The following is a 25,400-nucleotide window of genomic DNA, read 5'->3' as shown; positions in this document are numbered from 1 at the left end:
AGACAAAAAGCAAAATTGTTTCAGAGAGTGAGACGTGTGATAAAGAAGATGTAACTCAACAATGGAAAGAAAAATAGCCCAACTTAAAAATGCATGGGGGATTTGAATGGACAGTTCTCCAAAGAAGAGACACAAATGGTCAATAAACACATGAAAAGACGCTCAGCATCATTAATCATTAGGGGAATGTGAATCGAATCCACAATGCAGTACCACTTCACACCCACTAACAAGTTTTTATCTAACAACAGCAAAAAAAAAGGCGGGGGGTGGGGCATGTTGGTGGAGACATGCTGGCAAGGACGCGGAGAAACTGAAATATGCATATATTTCTGGCGGGATTGTAAAATGGTGCAACTGCTTTGGAAATGAGCCTGGCCGTCCCTTGAAAGGTTAAACAAAGTTACTGTGACCCAGCAATATACCCCCTAAGAATTGAAAACATATGTTCATACATAAACTTGTACATTATTGTTCAGAGCAGGATGGTTCAGAACAGCCAAAAAGTGGAGCCAACCCAAATGTCCACTGACTGATGAATGGGTAAACAAAGTGTGGTCTACTCATGCCTGGGAACATTATTCAGCCATAAAAAGGGTGAAGCACTAAATCATGCCATAATGTGGAAGAGTCTCAGGGCCGCTGTGCTACGTGAAAGAAGCCAGACACAAAAGGCCACACACTGTGTGATTCTATTTCTGTGGACTGTCCAGAAAAGGCAAATCAGTAGAGATAGAAAGTAGATTAGTGGTTGCCCAGGGCTGGGGGGTGGGGGGTGGTAATGCAGTGATGGGCACAGCGTTTCTTATTGGAATGATGAAAATATTCTGGAGTGACAGTGATGATAGTTGCGCAATCCTGTGAATACACTAAAAACTACTGAATTATGTATTTTATTTTATCATTTTATTTTTTAATTATATATTTTTAATCCTCAACCAAGGATATTTTTCCATTGATTTTCAGATAGACTGGGGGAGAGAGAGAGAGAGAGAAACATCACTGTGACAGGAGAGAGACATCAACTAGTTGCCTCCCGCATGACCCCAACTGGGACCAGGGATCAAACCTGCAACTGAGGCACGTGTCCTTGACCAGGATCAAACCCACAACTCTTTGGTCCACAGTCCAATGCTCTAACGGCTGAGCCAAACTGACTAGAGCTAAATTGTATATTTTAAAAGTGTGAATTTTATAATACATGCATTAGATCTCATTAAAGGAAAAAAAGAAGGGTGATATGAGATAGTGAGGGGTCTAGTTTAGACATGGTGGTAGGAAGGGCCTCTCCAAGGAGGTACCATGTGAGCCAAGACCCAAGGATAAGAAGGAAGTACAATGGAGGAGAGGAGAGAAAAGCATTACAGGCAGAAGGAAGAGCAAGTGCAAAGGCTCTGGGGTGGGAACGCACTTGGTGAGGTTTTCACCAGGGCAGGAGCCAGTGTGGCTGGAGTGGAGAATGTGGAGGTGAGAGGAAGGAGACGATGCTGGAGATGACTGTGGACCATGAGGGCCTGAAAGCCAAGGAGAGCGCGTGGCTTGTATGCCAAGTGCGATGGGGATCCTCTGGAAGGTTTGAAGTGGGAGTTGAGAAGTGATGTGGTTATGCTTTTAAAAGGTTGCAACAGAGAGAAAGGCAGCAGGGAGATGTGTCAGGAGACTATTGTGATCACCCAGGAGAGCAATAATAGAAGTGTAGGCCCCAGGCCCCAGTGAGCCAGTCCGAGCGTCCAACTCCCCCACTTCCAGACGTCCGGGGAGTACCAACTTCTCTTCATCCTTCTTCCCCTCCCTCTCCACCTTCCTCCACCATGGCTCCTGCCCCCTCAGTCTGGCCATCCTACAATATAACCCAAAGGGTGGGACAGATGGTGAATGGCGAGAATGGTCAGATTTGAGAGCCAGAGCTTGGGAAATATGGGAGCAGAACCAGAGGTGGGGTTTCAGGATGCTGGGAAGCGCCTTCCCCAGCCACATCCTCCTCTCTCCCCGGCCCTCACTCTGCCTGAGCCCATGATTGAGGACACTTGCAAAGTCATAGGTCCAGAATTCTAAGGGGCTACCAGGGAGGTAACAGGTACCTCCTTTTCGTAAGACCCTGGGTCAAGGCCACTTCTCCAGAAGGCTCCATTTAAAGGTAAGATGTCGTACTGGCAGAGCCTGGGACTGGAGTAACCCGTCAGCCCAGGGCGCACCAGCCCAGAGACCCAGGACACAGGAGCAGTGTTTTCTGCACGAGAAGCGGAGGGCGCGGTGGTGATGCGCTCGACTCCAGCACCACGCTTCCTGGCTTCACATCTCAGCCACGCTCTTGCAGGCTGTGTGACTTTGCTTCGCCATACCTCAGTTTCCTCATCTGGAAAATGGGAGTGACAACATACTGACCACATCAGGCTGTGATTACAGAAAGAACAGTGAGTGTCTGTCTGGCACCTCGTGGCCAGGGGGCACCTGAGTGGACCTGAGAAGCAGGACCAATTAGTCACCCGGGTGCCATTTATTGAGTAACGACGATATGTCGGGTACTATGCACATTCCACCTGTTTCCTTGCTGGTAATAAAGGCTAATACTTACCGAGCCCGGGCTGTGTCACCCTCTGAGGAAGGAAAGATTCAAGCCCATTTCACAGCAGATGGAACTGAGGCAGAGGGGCTGAGTCACTGCAGAGGATCTGATTCTATCCAGGCAGGTCTGGTTGCAGAGATGCTATCCTGGCCTCAAGTCACCCCAAGTGGACATTTGCATCCTCACTTTACAGATGAGGAAACTAAGTCAAGAGTGGTTTCAGTGACCTGCCCAAATGCAGGAGCTGAGGGTCCCACCACCCCAAGACCTCTTTGGGGACGCGGGTGGGGCCGGGGCTTCCTTTCCTGCCCTTTATCCCAGCTGCTGCCTGAGCTCCCAGCAAGCCAGGTGTTGTTTCTGGCAGCTTTTATCTTCCCCAGAAAAGCCCGAAGGAGCTGCAGACAAAGGCAGGAAGGTGGGGGCCCAGGCATCTGACCCTGCTGCCGCCGGCCGTGGGCTCCTCCAGCCCAGGGCCCTCAATCTAACTCACATTCCAGTGTGACTCAGCCTGGCCAGGAGGGTGAAGGAGGCTCTATTTTGGGGTCTGCGGTATCTAGCCTCTCCCTGGGACACTCTCACTGTTTTCTGGCACTGCCAGGCCCTGGGGGAGGGGGTGGGACAGGGATGTAGGGCTTGACCCAGCTCCTGCCCACATAGCTAATTGTCGCCTGCCTTTCTGATTTAGACACCAAGGCACCTTTTCTGATTTTCTCCTGTGGTTTTAATTACCACCACGTGACGTCCTCCAAAAACTGGGTGTTCCTCACTCACAGACCCTACTGCCAACCCTGCCACCTGCCCTGTCTCTCTCCATCCGACCCTTCGCAAATCAGGGGCAAGAGTCAAAGATGGCTCTCACCCACCTTTGAGTCTCATAAAGTATCACACTTCACCAGGAAAGTTCCACTGTGCCTGGCCCACAGTAGGCGCTGAATAAATATGTGTCAGATGAATTAATCATGTACACAGGTGGTGCTCAATGAGCAGCACCTGCCTCCCGGAGTTGCTAAGAGGGTTAAGGGAGCTGGTGCAGGTTAAGCACCTGACATAATCCATTTTCTCGCTCGCCCAGGGCAGAGGCTGCATTTTACTGTGCAGTGTTGGGGGATTGCCCAACCTCCTTGTCCAGCAGTTTTAACTCAGTTCAGGGCCTCAGGGCCTGGGAGGATTTCATGGAAGAACAGAAAGGGGCTGGTTGCTGTCCAGCTGAGTTGAAACAACCTGAGCTACTGTTTAGACTGCGTAACCCATTCTTTCTCCAGAGCCCACCTGTAGGCTGTCTGCTGTTAATCAAGAGCCTCCCTTCCCCTCTTTCATGCCCCCTCTCATTGACCCCCCCCCCCACTGAACAGAAACAGCATGTGACCATCTTGCTTAATTTTTTGTTTTCCTGTTTTTGTAATAGACACAGGTTCAGAGAATTGTTTCTTGAAATAAGAAAAAACAGTAGAGCAAATATAGCAATAAGCAGAACAGCTGTGTGTTGGAGAGAGGCAATAGGGAGTGGTAGAGACTGTGGCAAGGTTTAGAGAGGGCTCTGCTACTGAATCCCAGGCAAGTGTTACTAGATCTTCCAATTTTTTCCACAAGAAGCTGAAAATCTGGAGTTTTTTGTGTGGGACCCCAGTTCTCTCCCCTTGTGCTATGGGGTACACACCAGACCCATCTGGCACCAAATCCAGCCGTGGACCACCATTTGGTGACCTCTGGTTAGTACATGTTGGAAGGAGACATGTATTTGCTCCTAGAAACTCCATACTCTGCAAGGACCCAGATCAGCCCTTGAACCAGCAGGAGCCCTTAACCAATGCCTCTTGTGGTCTCTGGCCCCTCTAAAAGGGGCTTCCCACCCAGAAGACCTCTCTCAAGGTTCCCCACAGCAGTCACACAAGCCCAAAGAGGAAGAGATGCACTCAGCCTGGCGAAGCGGCTGGGGCGGGAGAGATCAGCTACGCGAGCCAGCTCAGAGCAGGAGAAACCAGGGCTGGGAAAGCAAGGAGGCTTCGATCCAAGGCAGATCAGAGCCGCAACGGCCACAGCAGTGACTCCTAACTCCCAGCTCACCACCTCTCCCAGGATGAAACACGCACTGTTATCAGTTATCAAGCGGGGCTTTACAGTACTTGCCGTAACTGCAGAAACGTGAAGTTAGACTCGGAACTAGCTGACGTTAAGAATTATTTTTTATAGTCTTAAGATAACAATGACAATTGTCATTGTTTTTTGACATGTATGCTAAGATATTAGTGGTAAGACATGACATCTAATTGTTTTAATGTTGACAACTGTCAAATCAAGGTGATGCATACATGGGCGTTCCTATACTATTCTATTTATCTGCATAGTTGACATTTTTCATAAGTAAATTTTTTTCATTCTAAAAGGAACAAAGCCACAGGTTAAAGACAGAGTTGTTGACCGGCTAAAGTAGTGCTTTTATTCTTTCACTGGGAGAAGCATACATTTTGGAACTGGCTAGGTGTGGGATAGAATTTCTGTGTGACCTGAAAAAGGTCACTTAGCGTTTGTAAGCCTGGGCTGTAGAATGGGGTTGTCGGCATTACCTGGAGGGGCGGGCAGGAGAAAGGAATGAGCCAAAGGACGTGCAGGACCTTGCTTGTTTTGACCCACATTTTAGATTACTGTCTACACCGCGTCAGCATCATCCACCTCTTTTTCCAACACTTGGTTATTGGTCCTTTCTTTTTTCTTTTTGTTTTTGCTTTTGTTAAAATATTTTTTACTTTATTGATTTTAGAAAGAGAGAGAGAGATAGAACCTTGGATGAGAGAGAACATCAATTGGCCGCCTCCCACATGCCCCCCAGTGGGGATCGGGCCCACAACCTGGGCATGTGCCATGTGCCCTGACCAGGAATCGAACCCAAACCGGTGACCTCTTGATACATATGTCGACGCTCAACCACTGAGCCACACCAGCCAGGCTATTTGTCCTTTCTTAAGAATCTTCTGGTGAGCCCTGGCCAGTTTGGCTCAGCGGTTAGAGCGTCGGCCTGCGGTCCGGAGAGACCCGGGTTCAGTTCCCGCTAGGGGCACGTACTTCGGTTGCAGTTTGTCCCCGGCCCTGGTTGGTCATGCGGGTGGCAGCCACTCGATGTGTGTCCCTTTCACATCGATGTTTCTCTCTCTCTCTCTCTTCCTCTCTCTCCCTCCCACTCTATCTGTACAAAAAAAGAGAATCTTCTGGTGATAGTTGTGTCTCTTACTATCTTAACATGATGTGGTTCTAAGACTTCTCAGCATTCAGATCACAAATATAATGGATGCCAAGAGTGAGAATTCATTTTTCCTGGGAATTAAAACTTCCCGCAGCCCAGATTTTTAATCCAGAAAGACTGTGAGTAAGTTGCTTGGCCTCTCTGAGCCCCCGTTTCCTTCTCTGTAAAATGAGGGTAACAAGAGTGTCCCTCACTAAGTCGGAAGGAGGAAATGACACTGGGAGCTTAAATTGGGGTCCTCCTGGGGTCTCCCTACAATCCATGCAACTGTCTCCCAACTGTCAGTGACCCCCATACCCACACTTCTCCCCAATACCCACTTGTTGACCTTCCTAAGCCACCCATAGATATAAAAATGAACAACTTACCCGCAAAGATAAAGCAGCTCTCTGGACCTGGCAAGAATTAGCTAAAATAATGTTTAATTGGCATTCCTGCGAACCCAGCAGTTCACTCTCAACTATTAGCATCATCATCTCCACTTTAAAGTTTGGGAAACTGAGGCAGAGCGTAGTTACTCAACTTGTTCTTATTTCTAGAGGCTGGAAATTTCCAAACATTGAGCACACAGGTACCATGCCTCCAAGACTCCGTGTATTATATGGCTGCCCCCATCACCCCGGAGAAAAGCACAGACCAGGAGGCCCCACAGGAAAACCACAGCACATGGTCTGAAATAGCAAAAACACTGGAAACAACCTAAAAGTCTGTCAACGGGGACAGGAATAAAAAGGAGCCACTATTCATAGTATGGAATGCTCCACAGAAAATCAAAAGAATGAATTAGATCTCCACATAGCAACATGAAGGGATGTCATAACTAAAATCTGGAATGAAAAAAAAAAACACAATGTAAAGTCTGAAAACACCTCTACACTGTCTCCTAAAAGCCTGAAAACTTAGGGGAAATAATTCATTTCATCATAAGAAAACTTATTTGTTGTCTTTTTTTAATTTTCCCCCAGGCAAAGGATTGAATACGTGATTTTCTTTTTTTTTTATCCTCGCCCGAGGACATTTTTCCATTTTTTTGTTCAGATAGAGTGGGAGGGAGAGAGAGAGAGAAACATCGACATGAAAGGGACACGTCAAGTGGTTGCTACCCGCACGACCCAACCAGGACACTGCAACCGAGGTACACGCGGGAACCGAACCTGGGTGTCTCTGGACCGCAGGCCGTCGCTCCAACTGCTGAGCCAAACCGGCCAGGGCAAATACCTGGTTTTCAATTTCACCTGAAAAGGTGTCTGGTTGTTGAAGAAAACCATCATGAACTTATTGTTTGGAAATTTCAACTAATATATTGTCTAAAAATAAAAAGTTTCCAGAAATTTTCAGACACCCCGATTTAAACAAATGCACCCGTGTGTGTGTGCGCGCGCGCACACACACACACACACACACACACACACAGGCAAGCACTTCCGCTGTATTAGTTACAGGCTCATGTCTATGTGTGTAATTGTAAAAACAGTAGGGGAGACTGAAGAGATATGACACCCTGGACTGGATCCTGGAATGGAAAGAAGACATTAACGGAAAAACTGATGAAATTCAAATAAAGCCTGCAGTTTGGTTAGTCGTAACAGACCAGAGTTGGTTTTTAGTTTTGACGAATGTATATTATAATGAGAAATGTTAACAAGAGCGAAAACTGGGTGAGGGGCACTTGGGAACTCTGTGTACCACCTCTGCAGCTCTTCTCTGGCTACAACACTAGTCTAAAATGAAAAATGTCCTCTAAAATAATCTGGAAGGTTGCCCCCCAACGGATCAACAAGAGAGGTCCAGAATTGTTGGAAGGGTGGTTAGAAGGGCTTATCCCTAATGGGATATTTGTTGTAAGTCCAATGTATTCAGTTTTTCCTTGTGCAATTCCGATTAACTTTTTAAATGTTTTAGAAAAAGAGACCTAATGCCATCTCCCTGATTTGAAGTGTACGCGTTTACTTTTTCTCCTAAATTGCAGATTCTCAATGTAGCGGGAAAACCTTTGGGACTAGGAAGCTGAGACATTTCTCCTTGTTTCTACCTGCCCAGGCCGTGGGACCTCTAGGGAGAGGGACCCCTTCCTGGGCCTCGGTTTCTCCCCTGGCAGAGGGAAATAGCGAGCCTACCCTACTCGTCCACGTCAGTGGGCCCCGTGGAAGTTGGGTTCAGGGCTGGTAGGAGGGCATCTCAGGGCCTCTGCCTCCGGCCTCGATCCTCCCATCTGTGTAATGGAGAGGAGGAGGCTACCCACGGACTGCAGAGAGCAAAGCGGGGTTTGACCTCAAGTGGATGCTGGATCCAGGTAGCAGCTGAAGAGCGGGAGAGGGCTTCTTCCAGAGGGGTCACACCGAGCCTGTCCACGCGCCATTCCCCACCCAGAGACCCTCGCTCCCCTCCTGGACCGGCACCGCAGGTCCCAGCCCGTGCGCTCTGGGCCAGACCTGGGATTCCTCGCGACCGGGCGATGGAGCGTGCGCGGTAGGTGTCCCTCCTGGGAGCTCGCCGTGTCCCCACACCTTCCTGGCCGTCCCTCCCCACTTCGCAGAGGCGGTGGGCTCGGTCCCTCGCGGGATAAGCGCGGGAGCCCCCTGTGCGGGGCGCCTAGACCCCACCTCCCAGGGGCTCTCCCCGGGGCTGCGGGTGACAATGGGCACCGGGGCGGGGGCCTCCGGGACAGTGGGGCGGGCGCCTCCGGGACAGTGGGGCGGGCGCCTCCGGGACAGTGGGGCGGGCGCCTCCGGGACACCGGGGCGGGGGCCTCCGGGACAGTGGGGCGGGGGCTCCGGCCTGGGCCTGCCGCTGGCTCCGCGATCCCCCGCTGCAGCCGGCGCGGGGCGGAGACGCCCCCTTTGTGTGGCGGGGGCGCGGGGGCTCCGGGCACTCACCGCGTGCGCCGGCGGGTCAGCAGCAGCAGCAGCAGCAGCGCGGCCAGGAGGCCGAGGAGCACGGCCCAGGACATCGCGGGGCGGCCACGAGCCTGCGGGGCCGAGCGAGCAGCGGCGGAGACTGCGGCCGCCCGGGGGCCGCCCGCCCACCCAGGTGCCTCTCCCCGCCCCCGCGCCCTCCCTCCAGCCCGAGGGCCCGGCCCGTTTAGGGGCGGGGAGCGGGGCCGCCCATCCCTCCCAGGTCCCGAGGGGTCGCTGGGTGCTCTCGGGGACCCCCTCCCCTCAGCTCAGGCCGAGACCGGGCCCCACTCCCTGGGCCAGGAAAGTTGGGAGAGTGGAAAATGTAGGATGGGGGGTATGGTGGGACGGGAGGGGTGATGCAAAGGGAGAGGACGTACTGAGGGAGAAACGATGTGAGGGAGGAAAAGGGGGTGGAGGAAGGGGAGGGTGGACATTTGGGGATGGGGGGTGTGGGGATGTGAGGCTGACTATGGTGGGAGGGTGGAAGGGGCCTTTCCATCACTTTCCATCTACACAGCCTCCACCACCCAGACCTCTCCCCACCCCATCCCCACCCGACCAGCGTTGGAGACGCAGCGTTGTCTGTGCTGCGGGTGGGGTTGGGCTGGATTCGGCCCGCAGAACTACAGGGCGGGGGTTACCAGAGCCACTCGGGACTGGGCTCTGAGTCCCCACTCCTCAACTGTGTACAGGACAGAGCAGTGAGTGTACAGAGCCCGTCCTGTGCCTGGAGCAGAGCAAGGGCTCAGGACACTGTGGCCATTGTCAGGATTACCTGGTGGTTACGGCGCCAGCAGGAGACCGCCCCGGGTGCTGGTGAGAACCCAGGTTCGATGCACACTCACCACTCCCTACAACCGCTAGCCCCCATTTTCACGCTCAAACCTCACACAGGTAACATCCTCTCAGGCCAGTTACTTCTCTGGGACCAGACAGGTCAGAGTTGTACTCACCTCCAAGGCTGTGTGAGGATGCGCAGAGAGCTTGGCAGTGACAGGGAGTCGTGAACACTGAGCGGTTGGCACAGGTGATTTCTGTGAGATAGTGGGCAGAGTGTGGGGCTGGGACCCGGAAGGTCTGATTCTAAGCCTGTGTTGACTGCGCACTGCTGGGTGGGTTCAGGCAGGTTTCACTGTGTCTTCCCAACAGCCCCCTGAAGAGCTGTTACTCCTCCTTGGTCTTCTGGCTTCAGCCCTCCTCTCTCCACAGTCCATTCTTCTCACAGTAGTCAGAAGGATCCTGGCAGAACCTAAGTCAGATCCTGTCACTGAATTCCACGCAGAACCCTCCATGGCTCCATCTCACTCAGAGCACAGCCCAAGACCTTACAAAGTCCTACAAGGACCTGCATGATATGCCTCCTCCCACCTTTACCTCCCTGTCTCATGCTCCCCGCTGCCTCACCCTCACCCTCTGCTCCAGCCACACTCATCTGTCATCCTTTCCCAAGCACGCCAAACTCACTTCTACCTCAGGGCCTTTGCACTTGCTACTCTTCCTGCCTGGAATACTCTTCTGTTGGAGATTTGCACAACTGACTCTTTCCATCACATCCCTCATTCCTCTGTCTCTACTGGACTGCCCCCTCCACAGAGAAGCCCTCCATGACCACCTGGTCTACAGCAGCCATACCATCACTCTATTGCATTAACCTGTTTTGTTTTGTTTGTTTTTTTCTTGACAGTACTTAACATTTCCTGCTATCATATTAAAGATTCACTGATTTGCCTGTTTAATGTTGGCTGTCAAGGCAGCTGGACGACTCTCGTGTGGCCTCAGGACATCAAAAGGGAAAAGGAGTTTCCTGAGCCTCTTGTTTATTTATCCAGTTTGTCCGCTGATGAAGCCAACAATCCCAAAAAGGCCACAGAACAGGCCTGGAGGTTTTCTCCAAATTTGGGGGCTCCGTGGGCGACCTTCTGGCAGTGGGGTTCACAGCCCGGATGGGCCAATACTAAGCTATGTGACCCTGCAGTGTGCTCCACCTCCGCAGGCCCTGTCTCCTCGGCGGAATGGAGTTGGGGTGAGGAGTAAATGATCTAATCCAGGCGACACACAGATCAGAGGGCCTGACACACAGCGAGCATTAGTGAACGTGCTCATTCCAGTTCCGCCTCCCGCGGTGAAAGGGGCGGGAGAGAGTGGACTAGAGAACTCATCACAGTGGGGCACCAGCCACAGTGATAAGAAATGTTAATCATGCTTTGCAATGTAAATTACGGTTGCTTTGTGCTGATTTTTTTTAAAAAGCCCACTCTGACCTGGCTGGAAGTGTATGCCTGAGTTTACCCCGGGGATGCTGTCTGTTCTGGTCTGAGGACAAGGGGGACCACCTGACCTCACGGAAGGATGAACAACCTCATTATCGGAACACTGGACCCTTGACTGCGACTCACCGGCCACCAGTCCCACAGGCTCCCCCCCAACACACACACACACACTCCTCCCCATTGCCTGAACCATTGTACCCATTGTTGTTCCTTTTTGTCTCCCTGCCCTTTCTCGTGTAGTCATTGTTTCTCTACCCTCTGAAAGCAGCTGGCAAGTGAAGGGGGCAGAGCAGATCTGACGGGGTCACCCAGTGCTCGCCCGTCTGCCAGCAATATTGGAATAAGTGCTCATATTTGATTCAGCCTGGTCTCTGCTTCATTGGCTCAAGGTGGTCAGACCCACTCGTTTTCCGGTTTCACCTTTCTGTGGGAGCCGGGGTCTGTCTCAGTTTTCTCATCTGAAAAATGGGGTGGACAGTTCCTTCCTCACAGGACTGTTGTGGGGACTGGATTAAGGGATAAGAGAATGGAATCACCCAGAGTGGGGCCTGGCACACTGTAGGTACTCAATAAATGTTAGCTCTTCTACCCCACAGCCCTGGCTTGTGTGCAGACCAGGGTCCCAAATAGCAGACCCCATCCCACCCCCCACCCCCGAGCTGCTCGTACACCAATGAGAGAATGTTTTGGGGGCCCCTGGCTTCTCCCTTGCTAACAGAACCTGATATTGTTCAGGAATCAGGCAAGTGTTTGGGAAGGTCATCCCATTCCCCCTCCCAGGAGGTGAACCACCTGGTCTGAGCCAGCCAGGGAAATCACTCTGTCAAGGATTGGTCCAGGGCTGTCGGGGCGGCACCTTCTGGCATATATTTTCCTCATTGTTTACCTCCTCTTTTGTGGGTGCTATTGTGTGAGGATGTGATGGTGGGGGTGTGAGAAGGGAAAGCAAGGGAAAGTGCACGGCCCCAAACTAGAGCGGCAGAATAACCCTCCCTGGCACCACCTACCTCTAGACTTCTTGTTTAATGAGATAATCAAGTGAATACACCATGAGTCAGATTTTCTCTTACTTGCAGCCAAAAACATTCTTAGCTAAGATGACCTTCCAGTTGTGGCTATGGAGAAGACTACATAAGATAATAAATAATGCATCTGACACACCTCTCCCAGTACCAGCCCATGGTGAGCATTCAAAATGTTGCTTCATTCTATTATTTTTGCTTTAAAAAAGAAAAAAAAAACTTGGGCCTGGCCGGTGTGGCTCAGTGGTTGAGCGTCGACCCATGCACCAAGAGGTCACTGGTTCGATTCCTGGTCAGGACACATGCCCAGGTTGTGGGCCCGATCCCCAGTGGGGGGCATGCAGGAGGCAGCCAATGGATGTTTCTCTCTCTCTCTCTCTCTCTCCCTTCCGCTCTCTCTAAAATCAATAAAGAAAAACATTTTTTAAATTGCTTGGACTTTCTATGCTTTTCAGGCGCACAGGGCACCCAGCTCTCCTGCCCTGGCACCTTGCAGAAACAGGCAGGCTCAGGAAAGTAGCAGAGACTCCAAACGCCCTGACCCATGAGGACTGACAGGGCCCTGCTTGGGGCCAGACTGGTCCATCCTCAGGATGAAGATGAGAGACTACCCCAGCCACGGTGAAAGGCTGGGACATCCAAGGTTTCTACAGGCAGACCCCAGCATTGCCACCTGTTTGCCGCAGGACCCTGAGCAAGGTGCTTTCCCTTATCTGTGCAATGAGCACATCGAAGCCTCCATCAGGGAGCGAAGCCCACGTGTCAGTGGACACTCAGGAAATTCCCCCATCTGTCCAACTGTACCAGGGACTGCCACCTAGTGACAGTTATCCGACATTCCCCTGTGGGAGTCTCAGTGTGTCCAGATGTTCACCGTCCAGCGAGACAAGACATCTGGGCAACTTTGATCCCGCTGAACATCTGCTCTCTTATCTGGCTGCTGGAGGATCAGGGGGTAATGTCAAGACCCAACTCCTTCAGAAAATGGGGGGCTTTGCCTGAGAAAGGGCAGCCCTCCCACGCACCCCCGTCTCCTCTCTTCCAGGAAGCAGGTCTGGTTCCTGTCTGCATCCTAAAGGACAAACAAGTCACGTCGGGGAAGGAAAATACTATGCACTGCCTCCTTCCAAGCTGGACACGAGCCCCATCAGGGAGGGGCTTTTTAAATATTTTTTTAAAGCTCTTAGTTGGTAACTTAGGCCATTTGAAACGCTTTTTTTATATTAACCCATCTAATCTGCACAAGACCCTATAAAATGAGTACTATTATTATCCCCCGTTTTCAGATGGGAAAACCAAGGCCAGAGAGGCTCAGTGACTTTGCCAAAGTGACAGCACTTCCTCTGATCAGTTAAAGCATGGACATTCAGTGCCCTCTTAGGACAGGCGATTCCCCCCTTGTGGTGTAAACACACCCTGGGCTTTTTCACCCCCACACCTTACTCATGCTGTTGACCTGCCTAGAAGCCACCCCCCCCCCCTTTTTGGTTTATCCAAATCTGTTATAGAAAAGTATGTTAGTCCAGGTCCTCAGCCAAGATGAGCTGAAATATATGAGAAATGTATTGAGGAAAATGCCAGGGAGGAAAATGTGAGGGAGCCAGAGGAGGCTGGGAGGAAGGGAAGGAAGGAAGGAAGGAAGGAAGGAAGGAAGGAAGGAAGGAAGGAGGGAAGGAAGGAAGGAGGGAGGGAGGGAGGGAGGAAGGAAGGAAGGAAGGAAGGAAGGAAGGGAAGGGAAGGGAAGGGAGGGAGGAAGGAAGGAAGGAAGGAAGGAAGGAAGGAAGGAAGGAAGGAGGGAAGAAAGGAGGGAGGGGGAGAGGGAGAGGGGAGGGAGGGGATAGGGAGGGGGGAGGGAGAGGGGAGAGAGGGAGGGAGGGAGGGAGGGAGGGAGGGAGGGAGGGAGGGAAGAGGGAGGGAGGGTTGTAGACTGCAGCAGGTCTAGGAAAGCAGTGAGGCCGACAAGAAGCCCCGGGGCCCTGGGAGGAGCCCATCATCTATCTCCCTGTCTCCCGGGAATGGACCTGCTGGCTCTGTGATGAACTGGGAGCTGCCCCTGAGAAGTTCTCCATTCTGAGGACTAAATAAAATAGCGTATGAAAATCTCTCTTCCATATTGGTGCTTGATGAATACAATCTATGGATACAACCTACCTCGGTGAGCCTTCTCCAGGGCTTTCTGAGTGGGGGAGTTGGATACGAATTCGAGTGATAAGCTTCCCCTTCCCGAAGCCCTTGCCCGGCTTGGCGGAGACGCAGTCTCGACACCAGTCCGAGCCAGGTCGTGGACATGCGAGCTGGGCCCAGCCAGGCCCTCACACAAGGGCCCCACACTTGGTTTAATGCTCTGCTCTCATCATCTTGAAATTCTTAATAATTTTTGAGCATGGGGCCCATACAACTTTGCATTCAGCCCCACACATCATATGACTGATCTGATACCGGTATTATCTTCACTTTCTAGGTGAGGAAACGGAGTCTCAGAGAGGGAACACAAGTAGCCTAAGGTCACACAGCAAGAAGGAGCCAGGAATTAAATTCTGATTCCAAGGCCCACGTTCCTGAGATGGACGTGCCAGGGCCAGGACAGTACGTCACACTCTACAAAGTCCTGCCTTACACTCAGTGCATGTAACTGGACTCTCACACCTACTTTAGAAGCAATGGTTGCCGCCCTGGCATCAAGCAGAGTCCTTGGATGCCAAGCAGCAGAAACCAGCCCTGGCTAATTTAAGGAAAATAAGGGGGTATTGGAAAGAGAAGTTGACCAGCTGGGACCTGGAAAGGCCAGGAGCAGGTCACCTCCGGGGAATGAAAAGCTGGAACCAAGGGTACAGGGAACAGAACCAAAGGGCAGGGCCTTCAGGGCACCAACTGTTCCTTATCTTAGCCTTAGTTCCCCTTAAGTTCCCGGTTCTCCCGAGAGAATCTGATTGGCTGATTCGGATCACGTGCCCACTCACTGACCTTGATGGACAGCCAAACAAGCTGGGAGAGTGGATCCCCCAAGGAGGATCAGAGAGTGGGGTGGGGAGATGGGGAGGTGGACAGGGGTGGCTGCAAGCCCATTTTACAGATGAGGAAGGGAAAGTCCAGAGAGGGAGAGGGATTGGCAAGGACATCGAGCCCAGGGATGGTTGAGTCTGGGCTCCAACCCGAGGCCCCGGCCGCCTCTCCCTCCGGGGCTCCAGGCCTGCAGGGAACAAGAGGGCACTGTGCTTGGGCAGGAATGAATGGCTGGCTCCTGGGGATGAGCTGGGACCCAGAGGAGGCCTCCCCAGGGTCCAGGAAAGGGCCTCCGACTGAGCCTTATTCAGGGGTCAAGACCTTCTCCTCTCCCGTCCCTACAGTGAACAGTTCCCCCTTCAAACCCAGCCCTGCCCCTGAGCTCCAGTCCTACCTTTTTAAGAGAAGTCAGGAAAAAAAAAAAAAAAAAAGCTTATTTTTCCAATATGTAAAACACTTTCTCAGACCAAGTAAAACTTCCAAGTTGGAGGAGGCTGAAGATGGCTAGTTTGTAAGCCCTGGAATGTTCCTTCGTACACACAAAAATCAAGGCCCTATTTACACAGACACCAGCAGGGTTGCTAATGCCCTCACTTTGACTTTGGCTATGCAAAGAAAAATAAGCCTTTTACCTTTTATATTCTCCAGAGAAATCATCTAGTGCAATGGTTAGGAGCAGGGATTTTTCTGGAGCCAGACTGCCTGGGTTCAGATCCCAGCTCTGCCACTTACAGTGTGGCCTCAGGCAAGTCACTTAACCTGGGTCTGTTTCCTCTGGGGGACATGTGCAACCAGTGTCTGGCATGGAGTAAATACCACCAAGGGCTCGGCTATTGTCCTCGGTCTATGATCTGAGCTTTTCATGAGCTTTCTATGGCAAGAAACACAAAATCTTAAGCCCCCTAATCATGAAAATCGTTTGTTCAGGGAAGAGTAGTAGCCTCACCCCGGTGCTGCGGGGCAAGCGTTTTCCTCCCTCCCCTGCTTCTCTCCAAGAGGGCGTCTGCCTGCACCCCATCTTGGTTACAGGGACACTGAGCTCCAAGGAGAAAGACTGAGACTCTGAAGTGCCATGTAGTGAGTCTCCCTCTGCATCAAGCAGAAGCAGGTGCATGAGCTCCTGAAATCCTTACCACCCCCGGGCAGGAGGAATCGTGACTGCCTAGCCAACGCTGGGGAGCTTGCAAGCAATGCAGGCGCATGAGACTCCAGGAGGTCCCACTCTGAAGCCTGGCTTTTCTCGGTTCCTCTCAACTGTGTGCTCCCACTCCCAGTGACGGGGTAAGACTCAGGAGCTCCTGTGCTCCAACCGACTTTTGTCACTGGATCCTGAAAGGAAAATCTCTCTCTCTCTCCCCCTTATTGGTAGAGTATTTGGTATGAGAACCATTCCTCTACAAGTAATAGTTCAGATGTTTAAAGTTACTAGTGATAGGAACTCAACTCAAACAGGCCTAAGCCAAAAAACAGAAGATAATGTGTTGGCTCTAGCAGGGAAAGTCCAGGAGTAGAATCCTGGCTTCCAGGAGCTGGGGAAATGCAGCTCCAGGTACAGCAGGATCCAGGAACTCCAAGGATGTTGTTAGGATCCGTTTCCCTCCATCTCTCAGCTCTGCTATCCTCTGTGTCGGCTTCACCCTCGGGCAGCCTTTCCCTGTGTTGGGTAAGGTGGCTTTTAGCAGCCCGGACATCTTGCCAGCTCAGCCGCCCCAGTAAAAGGAGAGTCTCTTTGTTAATAATAGTCTAAGTGAAAGTCTGGGGCTGACTCAGGTTGACCTTATTTAAGTCAGATGCAATTTCCTTTACTAATCCCTGGAGCCATGTGGAATGCTCATTTGGCCAGGCCTGGGCCTCCTGGCCACTTCTAGAGGTGGACATGGGGATGGGCATAGCTTCACCGCATTGATCCCCTAATTAATAAACTCCCTGGGCCCAAGCCCTTTGCACAGCTGAAAATGTTAAGTGATAAACCCTGATTCAGTGGAGCAGAGACACAGAATCAGGATGAAACAGTCATGATGGTTGAATGATTGCAATTGAGTTTCCTGGCAGCTAAGATAAGAAGGGAAATGTGTTGAGTTGCATCAGCCTGTTCACTTGATATTTTAAGAAGAAGAAGAGAAAGAGAAGAAGAAAAGGAAGACGAGGCTCTATGTAAGTTTGTCTAGAGACAAACATTTTCCTGGCCTTGACTCCAAGATGAAAGGGAGGGATCCTTACACAAGGAATCTAACAAAAAAAATTGGTGCTGTTCATTTCACTCTCCATACAACTTGAAGGCCCCCTATGACCTCAGGCTATTCTGGAAAAAACTCAGATAATGAGATTTCTTCCCTTCCCTTCCTTTCTTTTTAACAACATAGAAGTTTCTTTCTGTCCCTAGTGTAACAACTTAGAGGTCACTGATCCAGGGTTGGTGAGATGGCTCAGCCATTCCCAACATGCAACTTTCAGTCTCTGGGTACAAGGTAGCGGTTTCAGCTCCTGCCTTCACACCTGCCTCCCAGCCAGAAAAAAAAAAAAAAAAGGAAAAAGGAAGAGTTTGCTTTTGTGTAATCACATGTACCATCTTGCAGGACTAGGACTGACAAAAGCTAAAGGAACAGAAGTAAGGTACATCTGTAAGGCTGAAAATTAACAGGCTGCCAAAGTTCCAATGCTGGCTTGACCATTTACTTGAATTATTCCCTATGGCTACCACAGATTACCACAAACTTTGTGGCTTCCAACAACAGAAACGTATTCTCACATAGTTCGGGAGGCCAGAAGATCAATATCAGTTTCTCTGGACCAAAACCAAGATGTTGGTGGGGCTGAGCTCCCTCTGGAGGCTCTAGGGGAGAATCATCCCCCACCTCTTCTGGAGGCTGCTAGCATTCCTTTGTTTGTTGCCACATCATTGCAATCCCCCGTCGCCTTCTCCTCTTCTGTGTGTCCACTCTTCCTCTATCTTCCTCTTATAAGAATATGTGTGGTGGCATTTAGGTCCCAAGGATAATCTTCTCATCCTAAAATCCTTAATTTAATCCCATCTGCAAACACTTCACTATATATGGTGACATTTGCTGGTTTGAGGGATCAGGACCTAATACCTCAGAGGTCCACCATTTAGCCCGCTACACTAGCTGTGCGACCTTGGGCAAGTGTTTTAACCCTGCTGTGCCTCAGTTTCCTTACTGTAAAATGAGAGTAGCCACGTCATTGGGCTATTAGGAGACTTAAATCAATCAGATACATAAAACACTTAAAATGTTGCCCAGCACATGAAAAGAGCTTTTAATATGATCAAGACTCTTCGGCCATGACTAGAATCCCTACAAGGGCAGTCCCCCGCTCTGTCCTGGTCAGCACGGTCTCCCGGCACCTGCCACAGGGGACTTACACAAAGTAGGTGCTCAGTAAATAGTGAATGCGTGACTGCTATCGGCTGGCTGTGTAGCTTCAGGAAAGTTGTTTCTCCTCTCTGGACCTGCCCCCATGAAGAGCTGCTGGTGGGCGAGTACATCTCTCCATCTGGAGGGGCACGGCCTTATCGGGGGAAGAGGGTTCAGGGATCAGGGGCCGGCCACAGCTGCTTTTTCTCTGAGTCACTTAGTCAATTTTAGGCCAAGTGTCTAAATATTATGAGCAAGTGGGCTGGAGATAAGGTGGAGAAACACTGATTTGGCCAAAGCAAGTGCAGCCAAGGCACTGGGCTGGACTTCCCTGGAATTCGTCAGCAGCATGACTTAGTGCTTAGCACCTGCCAGGGCGGAGGGGGTCCCCGATGCCTAGCTGTGGTGGCGAAAGCCTGCTCTGAACATCTCTGTTCCCAGAGCCAGCATCTAGCCAAATCCTCGTGGCTCCAGTGGAGACACTGAGGCTCCAAAAGAGTGGAGATCATGCTGCTGACAAGGCGAAGACCCAGGAGTCCTAGCTCCAGCCCAGCACATGCAGAAACCACAGAGGGGGAGGGAAGGTTTGCGGTGTGTTGCAAGCAGGGAGCGCGCATGGGCAAACGCCCAGGGCTGAGAGACAGGACACAGGCTCGCCAACTAAGCTGAATGGGAGAGAGGGTTCCATGCCCCAAGCTTCAGACTCACTTCTGAGGGGAAAAGGGAACCACTGGTGGTTTCAGAGTCTTTTCCCAGGTGTGGTCCATAAACCGTTAGCATCAGAATCCCTCACAGGGAGGGCTGGGAGGAGATTGTCAAAATGCAGATGGCTGGGGTCTCAAAAACTCTCTCCAAGACCTGCAGGCTAAATATTACGCTGTGAACTCTGTTCCTTCCTGTGTGGGCAAATGGAAGCTTAGAGCTGGGTTCATGAGCTTCGGGAAGACAGAGTCCAGGGAAAGATCAAGGCCAGAGACCAGAGGTCAGAGGTCAGGAGAAAGTGGGTGGAGCCCGTCTGTCCCCTCGGCTTGACATCCAGAGCCATCCAGCTTAGAACCCAGTGGCCACACAGTCATTTCCCTCCGGGAGGCACGGAATTCAAATGTGGTTTTGTTTTCTTAAGAGGCGGGGAATAAAATACCATGTTTCTTTTGCCCAGCCTTGATCCTTTGAAGCATGGGAGTTGGGGGTGAGCGGACAATTAAGTCAAAAAACGTTGCCCAGAAAAGAAACCACTTTTCTAGACCCCAAGATACTTTGTTTATACAGATGGTTGCGATCAGAGCCCTGCCTCGGACCGTTAAAGATGGGGATTGGTGACGGAGGGGCGTCTGGGTAGCTGAGCAATCAAAGTCAAGGTCCTGACAGTTTAAACCACAGTGACCCTGCTCTCCAATAAAAAATGACAGCCCTACCCGATGGGGTCTTCTCCCAGGCAACAGGGAAGGATAAGGGCCCTTGTCCCGTCAAACAGTTTTACTCTGACTGTCCTTTAAGTGTCTGAAGCATCACCTCTGACCTCTGGGCTTGGATGACCCCTGGAGCTTGCACGTCTGGTGGGAGCCTTCCACACGTTCCTAGTAAGCAACAGCGCTCATTAAGAACTATGTGCCTGCCCGGCGGGGTGTGGCTCAGTGGCTGAGCGTGGACCCATGCACCAAGAGGTCGCTGGTTCAATGCCAGGTCAGGGCACATGCCCAGGTTGTGGGCTGATCCCCAATGGGGGGCATGCAGGAGGCGGCCGATTGATGTTCTCTCTCATCGATGTTTCTGTCTCTCTCTCCCTCTTCCTTCCTCTCTCTGTAAAATCAATAAAGAAAAAATATTTTTAAAAAAAGAACTACATGCCTGTCAGCCATCAATCGGGAGATGACGTCACCAGGGCGTTCACATTTTCTTTTCCTTCTCTGTTCTTCCACCAAAGAGGAAAGTGTTGGAGGGTGTTTGAGAGGGGCGAAAACAGAGAGAAGCAGCAATTCAGTCCACTCTTCTCCCTTGTGGGATGAAAAGGCGTTTCTGGGTGTTTCTAAAACGAGATTGGTCCAGCCGGTGTGGCTCAGTGGTTGAGCATCGAACCATGCACCCAGAGGTCACCAGTTCGATTCCCGGTCAGGACACATGCCCAGGTTGTGGGCCCAACTGCAGTGAGGGGCATGCAGGAGGCGGCCAATTGATGTTCTCTCTCATCGATGTTTCTCTCTCTCCTTCTCACTTCTCTCTCTAAAATCAATAAAGGAAAAAATATTTAAGAAAATAAATAAAGAAGTAAATAAAACGAGACTGGTTCTTCTCCATGCTTACTGTGCATGGGAAACACCCGGGGCCTTGCTAACAGGATTTCCCAGCATGCCCCTAGGCCACGCTGCTGCTGCTGGTTCAGAGTGACCAGGCCTTCGCACGTGGCTTGATGCTTGAAGTCGCTGCCGTTGGCGAGGCTCCTCAGTGCTGGCCAAGCCTGCGCCGGGTGCCCCCTGCCTCAGACCTTTGCTCCTGCCCTGCCTGCCACCTGGCAGCCCTCCCTGTCCGGGCGAGGCCTCTCCCTGAGCGCTTTGCCTCCTCAGAGAGGGCACCTCCTCCAGCCGGGGTCTGTCCGCTTATGGATCCAGAGCCTGTCTGAGCTGGAAGCACCTTGGACAGTCTCGTTCCACCCTCCCCAGAGTCCCCGGGTGCTTTGTGGCAAGAGCTAGGACCCCAGCTCAACCCAGCCAAAGAATAAAAATAAAAACGACAAATAAATGATTGCCTCCTGTACGTGAAAATCCAAACGTATTTATTGAAACAATGGTTGTGATCATTAAAACTCGGAACAACCTATGTGTCAACCCGGAGGACTGGCTACGAAAACAGAAGTTGGTTCATGTTCCGGAATGTGCTCCGCTGATAAAGGGGGGGGGAGGGGGGGGTCTGCCTATGCTAATGTGGAAAATCTCCAAGGTTTATGATTAAGAGAGAAATGCAAGCACAGAATGATATATACAGCCTGATGCCATTTGTTTGAAACACACCCAGAAACCTGTATTTTCTGCAGGTCTGCATTAAGGTGTGCGGCTGCACAGGCAGGCAGGGTGGCTCAGCCAGGGCACTGTGAACACTCGGGCAGGACACTCCCTTGTCGTGGGGGCAGCCCTGTGCTTTGCACAATGTCTCACAGCGTCCCTGGCGTCCACCTATCAGAAGTGACGACCAAAATGTCACCAGACATTGCCAAGTGTGTCCGGGGGGCAAAAGCGCCCCTGTTTTAGAGCCATTGGGCCAAGAGCCAGAAGCAGCCATTTCAAAGAGATTAGATCCGCCCTGGTGTGTTTGGCTCAGCGGTTAGAGCGTCGGCCTGCGGTGCAGAGAGACCCGGGTTCGGTTCCCGCTAAGGGCACATACCTTGGTTGCAGTTTGTCCCCGGCCCTGGTTGGGTCATGTGGGTGGCAGCCACTCGATGTGTCCCTTTCGCGTCGATGTTTCTCTCTCTCTCTCTTCCTCTCTCTCCCTCCCGCTCTGTCTGAATAAAAAATGGAAAAATGTCCTCGGGTGAGGATAAAAAAACAAAACAAAAAAACCCAAAGAGATTAGATCCGTTACCTCTGGGGGGATGAGAAGGCCTGGGAGGGGGAGGGCGGTTTTCCATTCACTGCTAACTCATTCGCTCATCCATTTCTAACCTAGTCTGTGCCGGACACTGTGCTAAACACTAGGGATGCAACAGGGAAGAAAAACCTCTCTGCTTATGTGCATGTGACATGCTCGAGGGGGCAACAGACAAGAAACGAGGGACATGTCACACGTGAGGCGCTGCTGAGCACTAGCGGGAAACTGAGGCAGGGAAGGGTCCTGAGGGCTGGGCCGAGGGGGGGGCTTCACAGCCGCGAGTGTACCGTTTGAACGTCTTAGGCGAATCTATCCATGTGTCATTTGAGTGGTCCTAGAATTCTTCAGAGACAGTGGACTGAGCTGTCCCTGCCTGGCTCCCCAGAGCTGGGACTGTCTTCACGAGGAGCTGCCCTCTGGGGGTCCCAGGCCTCCCTGCTTGTCCTAAATCCCCTGAGTTGCAGACAATAAACTCCTTGTCAAACACCCTCAGCCACACATCTGACGGCTGGCGGCCGGCCACAGGCACGAGGGCTCATGGCGCCCTCCTGAGGCGCCCTCTGCCTGCGTGGGTCCCCTCAGTCTGCCTCAAAGGGTAATAGTACCTTCTGACACGTCACTGCACAAGCGATAAGAGTGCTCTTGAGGGCCCGGATGTCTGGCCCCTGCGACCCCCTGACTTCATTTATTCCCACTGTCCCCCACGTCCTAGGATCCACACTGACTTTCTTTCTGCTCCTTGAACATTCGAGCTTGGTCCCGCCTTAACCACTCAGTCCATATCCCAAGTGCCTTCTCCAGTCCACAGAAAAACATGGCATGGGTCCCACATGGACTCTTTCATTTCTGACCTCCAACTCGGGTGTTATTCCCACCCCCGTTCCCCATTGCCCTGGTGTGGACGACGGAGAAGGGGGTCGGGACTCCCTGGGAGGTGGTAAGGACTGGGGTCTGCAGAGCCTGGTCGAACCTGGTTCTTTCAACAAGCCTCAGCTTTCTGCCCATAAATGGAAGCAATGTCTCTCTATTTATCTCTCTGTTTCTATCTATCTTTATCTCTCTGGTGGCACCTTGACTGATTCAGGAAGGATAAATAAGATAATTTGGCTCAGAGGTTAGAGCATCGGCCCGCGGATCAGAGAGACCCGGGTTCGGTTCCTGTTCAGGGCACGCACCTCCATCGCAGTTCGTCCCCAGCCGCAGTTGGGGTCGTGTGGGTGGCAGCCACTCGATGTGTCTCTCTCACATCGATGTTTCTCTCTCTCTCTTCCTCCCTCTCTCCCTCCTGCTCTATCTGAAGACAAATGCAAAAATGTCCTGGGTGAGGATTTAAAAAAAAAAAAAGATAATACTTAGGAAGTCTGGTACTTAGTCCGTTTCTCAAGAAATACTAGCGCCATTGTTCTCCCCTCACTGAAAGCACTCGTCTCGCAGTGAGGCCACCCTGAGGCCGGCGGACACGGCTGAGCAGGCACGGACCTGGGGGCACAGGACGCCTCCCTGCCCTCCCCAGCGCTGGGTCGCCCAGAGCCTCAGCACCTCCAGCTGTAGGATGGCAATAATCTACGTTTGCTGTGATCTGATGGTGTCCTGACTACCTAACACCGGGGACACCAGATACCTGATGGAGCCGCGTGGGCTTCCTTCCACTGTGTCTGTTTACTCACAGGCCGTAGGCACTGCGCTGGGCACTGTGGGGGTTGTAAGCCGCATAGAGGCCAGGGCTTGTCTCTGAACACACACACACCCTCTCCCTGGAGATGGACTTGAGGGAGCCAGGAGGGAAGGGATGGACATAGAGTTGGCCTGGATGACTCTGAGCTCAGAATCATGATGACCCAGTAATTTTCCTCCAAGATTAGAGTTTTCTGGATTAAGTCCTATCCATCCATCCAGTGAACTTGTATTGAGGGCCTGCTCCGTGCCTGCACTGTGGGTAAGGGACAGAGTCTGGACTAGACGGGCCTGTCTCGGCCCCCCGCCTCCCTCCTTCCTGTGTCCACCCTGTCCTCCTCCGGAAAGTCCCCTCCTGGGAGACCCAGGGCTAGAAGGAGTTCAAGGGGGAGCAATGGGGCTTCAGTGGTGTCTCTCTGCTTAGGCCCCGGCCAGCCCCTCCCACCATGTGGAAAAAGTGGAAACTCGTGGTTTCCTTCCCAGGACTGAGGCCAGTGGGCCTGGGGCTGGGGCTGGGCCCCTGGAACATTCGGAGTGGCTGGTGCTGAGAACATTTCCTCTGGGAGAGTCCCATTCGTGTGCGTGTGTGTGCACGTGTGTGTGCGCGTGTGCGTGTGTGTGCGCGCTGAAGGGGGCTGGGGGGAGGATGGGGGGACAGAAAGTATGTGTGTTGTGAAGTGGGGAAGGGGGAGATGGAGACTGACAGACACACAGATGAGAGACAGGGAGACAAAGAAAGAGACAAAAAGTCAGACAGAGATGGAAATAGAGATGGAGAAAGTAGGGACAGAGACAGGGAGAGACTGAGAGATGACGGAGACATGTGCACCCATGGATGGTGAGGCTGCCCACTGGACCCTGTCCCTTTGGGTCTCGGGTCTCCCAGGACCCGCACTGCCCTCTGGACAAGACCAGCCTCCCCTCACCCCCAGCCTGTGACCTGGCCCTGCCACCCTCTCCGATCCTTCTCAGACCCCTCCCACGTAGCTCCACCAGCATTCTGACCTGGCTACAGTTTCTCCCTGGTCTCCAGGCCTTTGCCCAGGCTGTGCCCTCTGCCTGGAGCCCCTTTCCCCCTTCTTGTCCCGCTGCTCACCCTACAGGTCTCAGCTCAGACCCTGCCTCCCCCAGGAAGCCCACCCTGAATCCCTCTCCAAGGGCAGGTTGAATGAAATGTAAGAAATCAGAACTAGAAGGGCCATTAGAGTTCAGGGTTGTCAATCACATACTCCAACATCCTAAGACACAAGTTGGAAATGACTGAGTGGCTGGGTGGGGACTGCGGTTGTCACTACTCAGCTCTAGTCACCAGCCTCCAGATCTTTGGATTTCTTAAGAGAAGCCAGCCATCTAGACTTTTATGAGAACTTTCCAACTTTTAAGTATTGGCAACTGATTTCAGACACGTAAACACGTCTGTGGGCAGGATGTGGCTGCAGGCTATTGGTCTGAGGCCCCTGATTAATCCAAACTCTTATGTCACAGATGTGGACACTGAGAGAGCATGAGCCACCAGCCCCAGGTCAGAGAGCGTAGAAAGTGGAGAGGAAACAGCAACCTTTGTCCCCAGCCGCAGCCCAGCTGCCCGAGCTCAGGGCACGGGCTGGCCAGCTCAGCCACGATCCCAAGGGAGGCCCTGACGCCTTCTACCGGGCCTGACAGTTCCGGGGTGAGAGACAGGTCATGATACCTCTGCCCACCCCACCTGGACCAGAGAGTAATTCCAAGCAATGGGCTGGCCTAGGCGGGGGTGGAGATGAGGGAGTACATTCCTTCC

The 25,400-nt window shown here is 52.0% G+C and overlaps 1 protein-coding gene across 1 annotated transcript in view; it reads right to left on the bottom strand.

The window, feature by feature from the left end:
* Window positions 1-8,754, bottom strand: part of PTGIS (prostaglandin I2 synthase) — a 38,995-nt gene extending 30,241 nt beyond the window's left edge. The window contains exon 1 of the mRNA XM_036244671.1: window positions 8,681-8,754. Within this exon, the coding sequence (XP_036100564.1) occupies window positions 8,681-8,754 (74 nt within the window). The remainder of the gene's footprint in view (window positions 1-8,680) is intronic.
* Window positions 8,755-25,400: the final 16,646 nt, after the last annotated feature.

This window comes from Molossus molossus, unplaced genomic scaffold, assembly GCF_014108415.1.
Source record: "Molossus molossus isolate mMolMol1 unplaced genomic scaffold, mMolMol1.p scaffold_m16_p_6, whole genome shotgun sequence".
NCBI lineage: Eukaryota > Metazoa > Chordata > Mammalia > Chiroptera > Molossidae > Molossus > Molossus molossus.
This window is presented reverse-complemented; position numbering and strand designations above follow the sequence as displayed.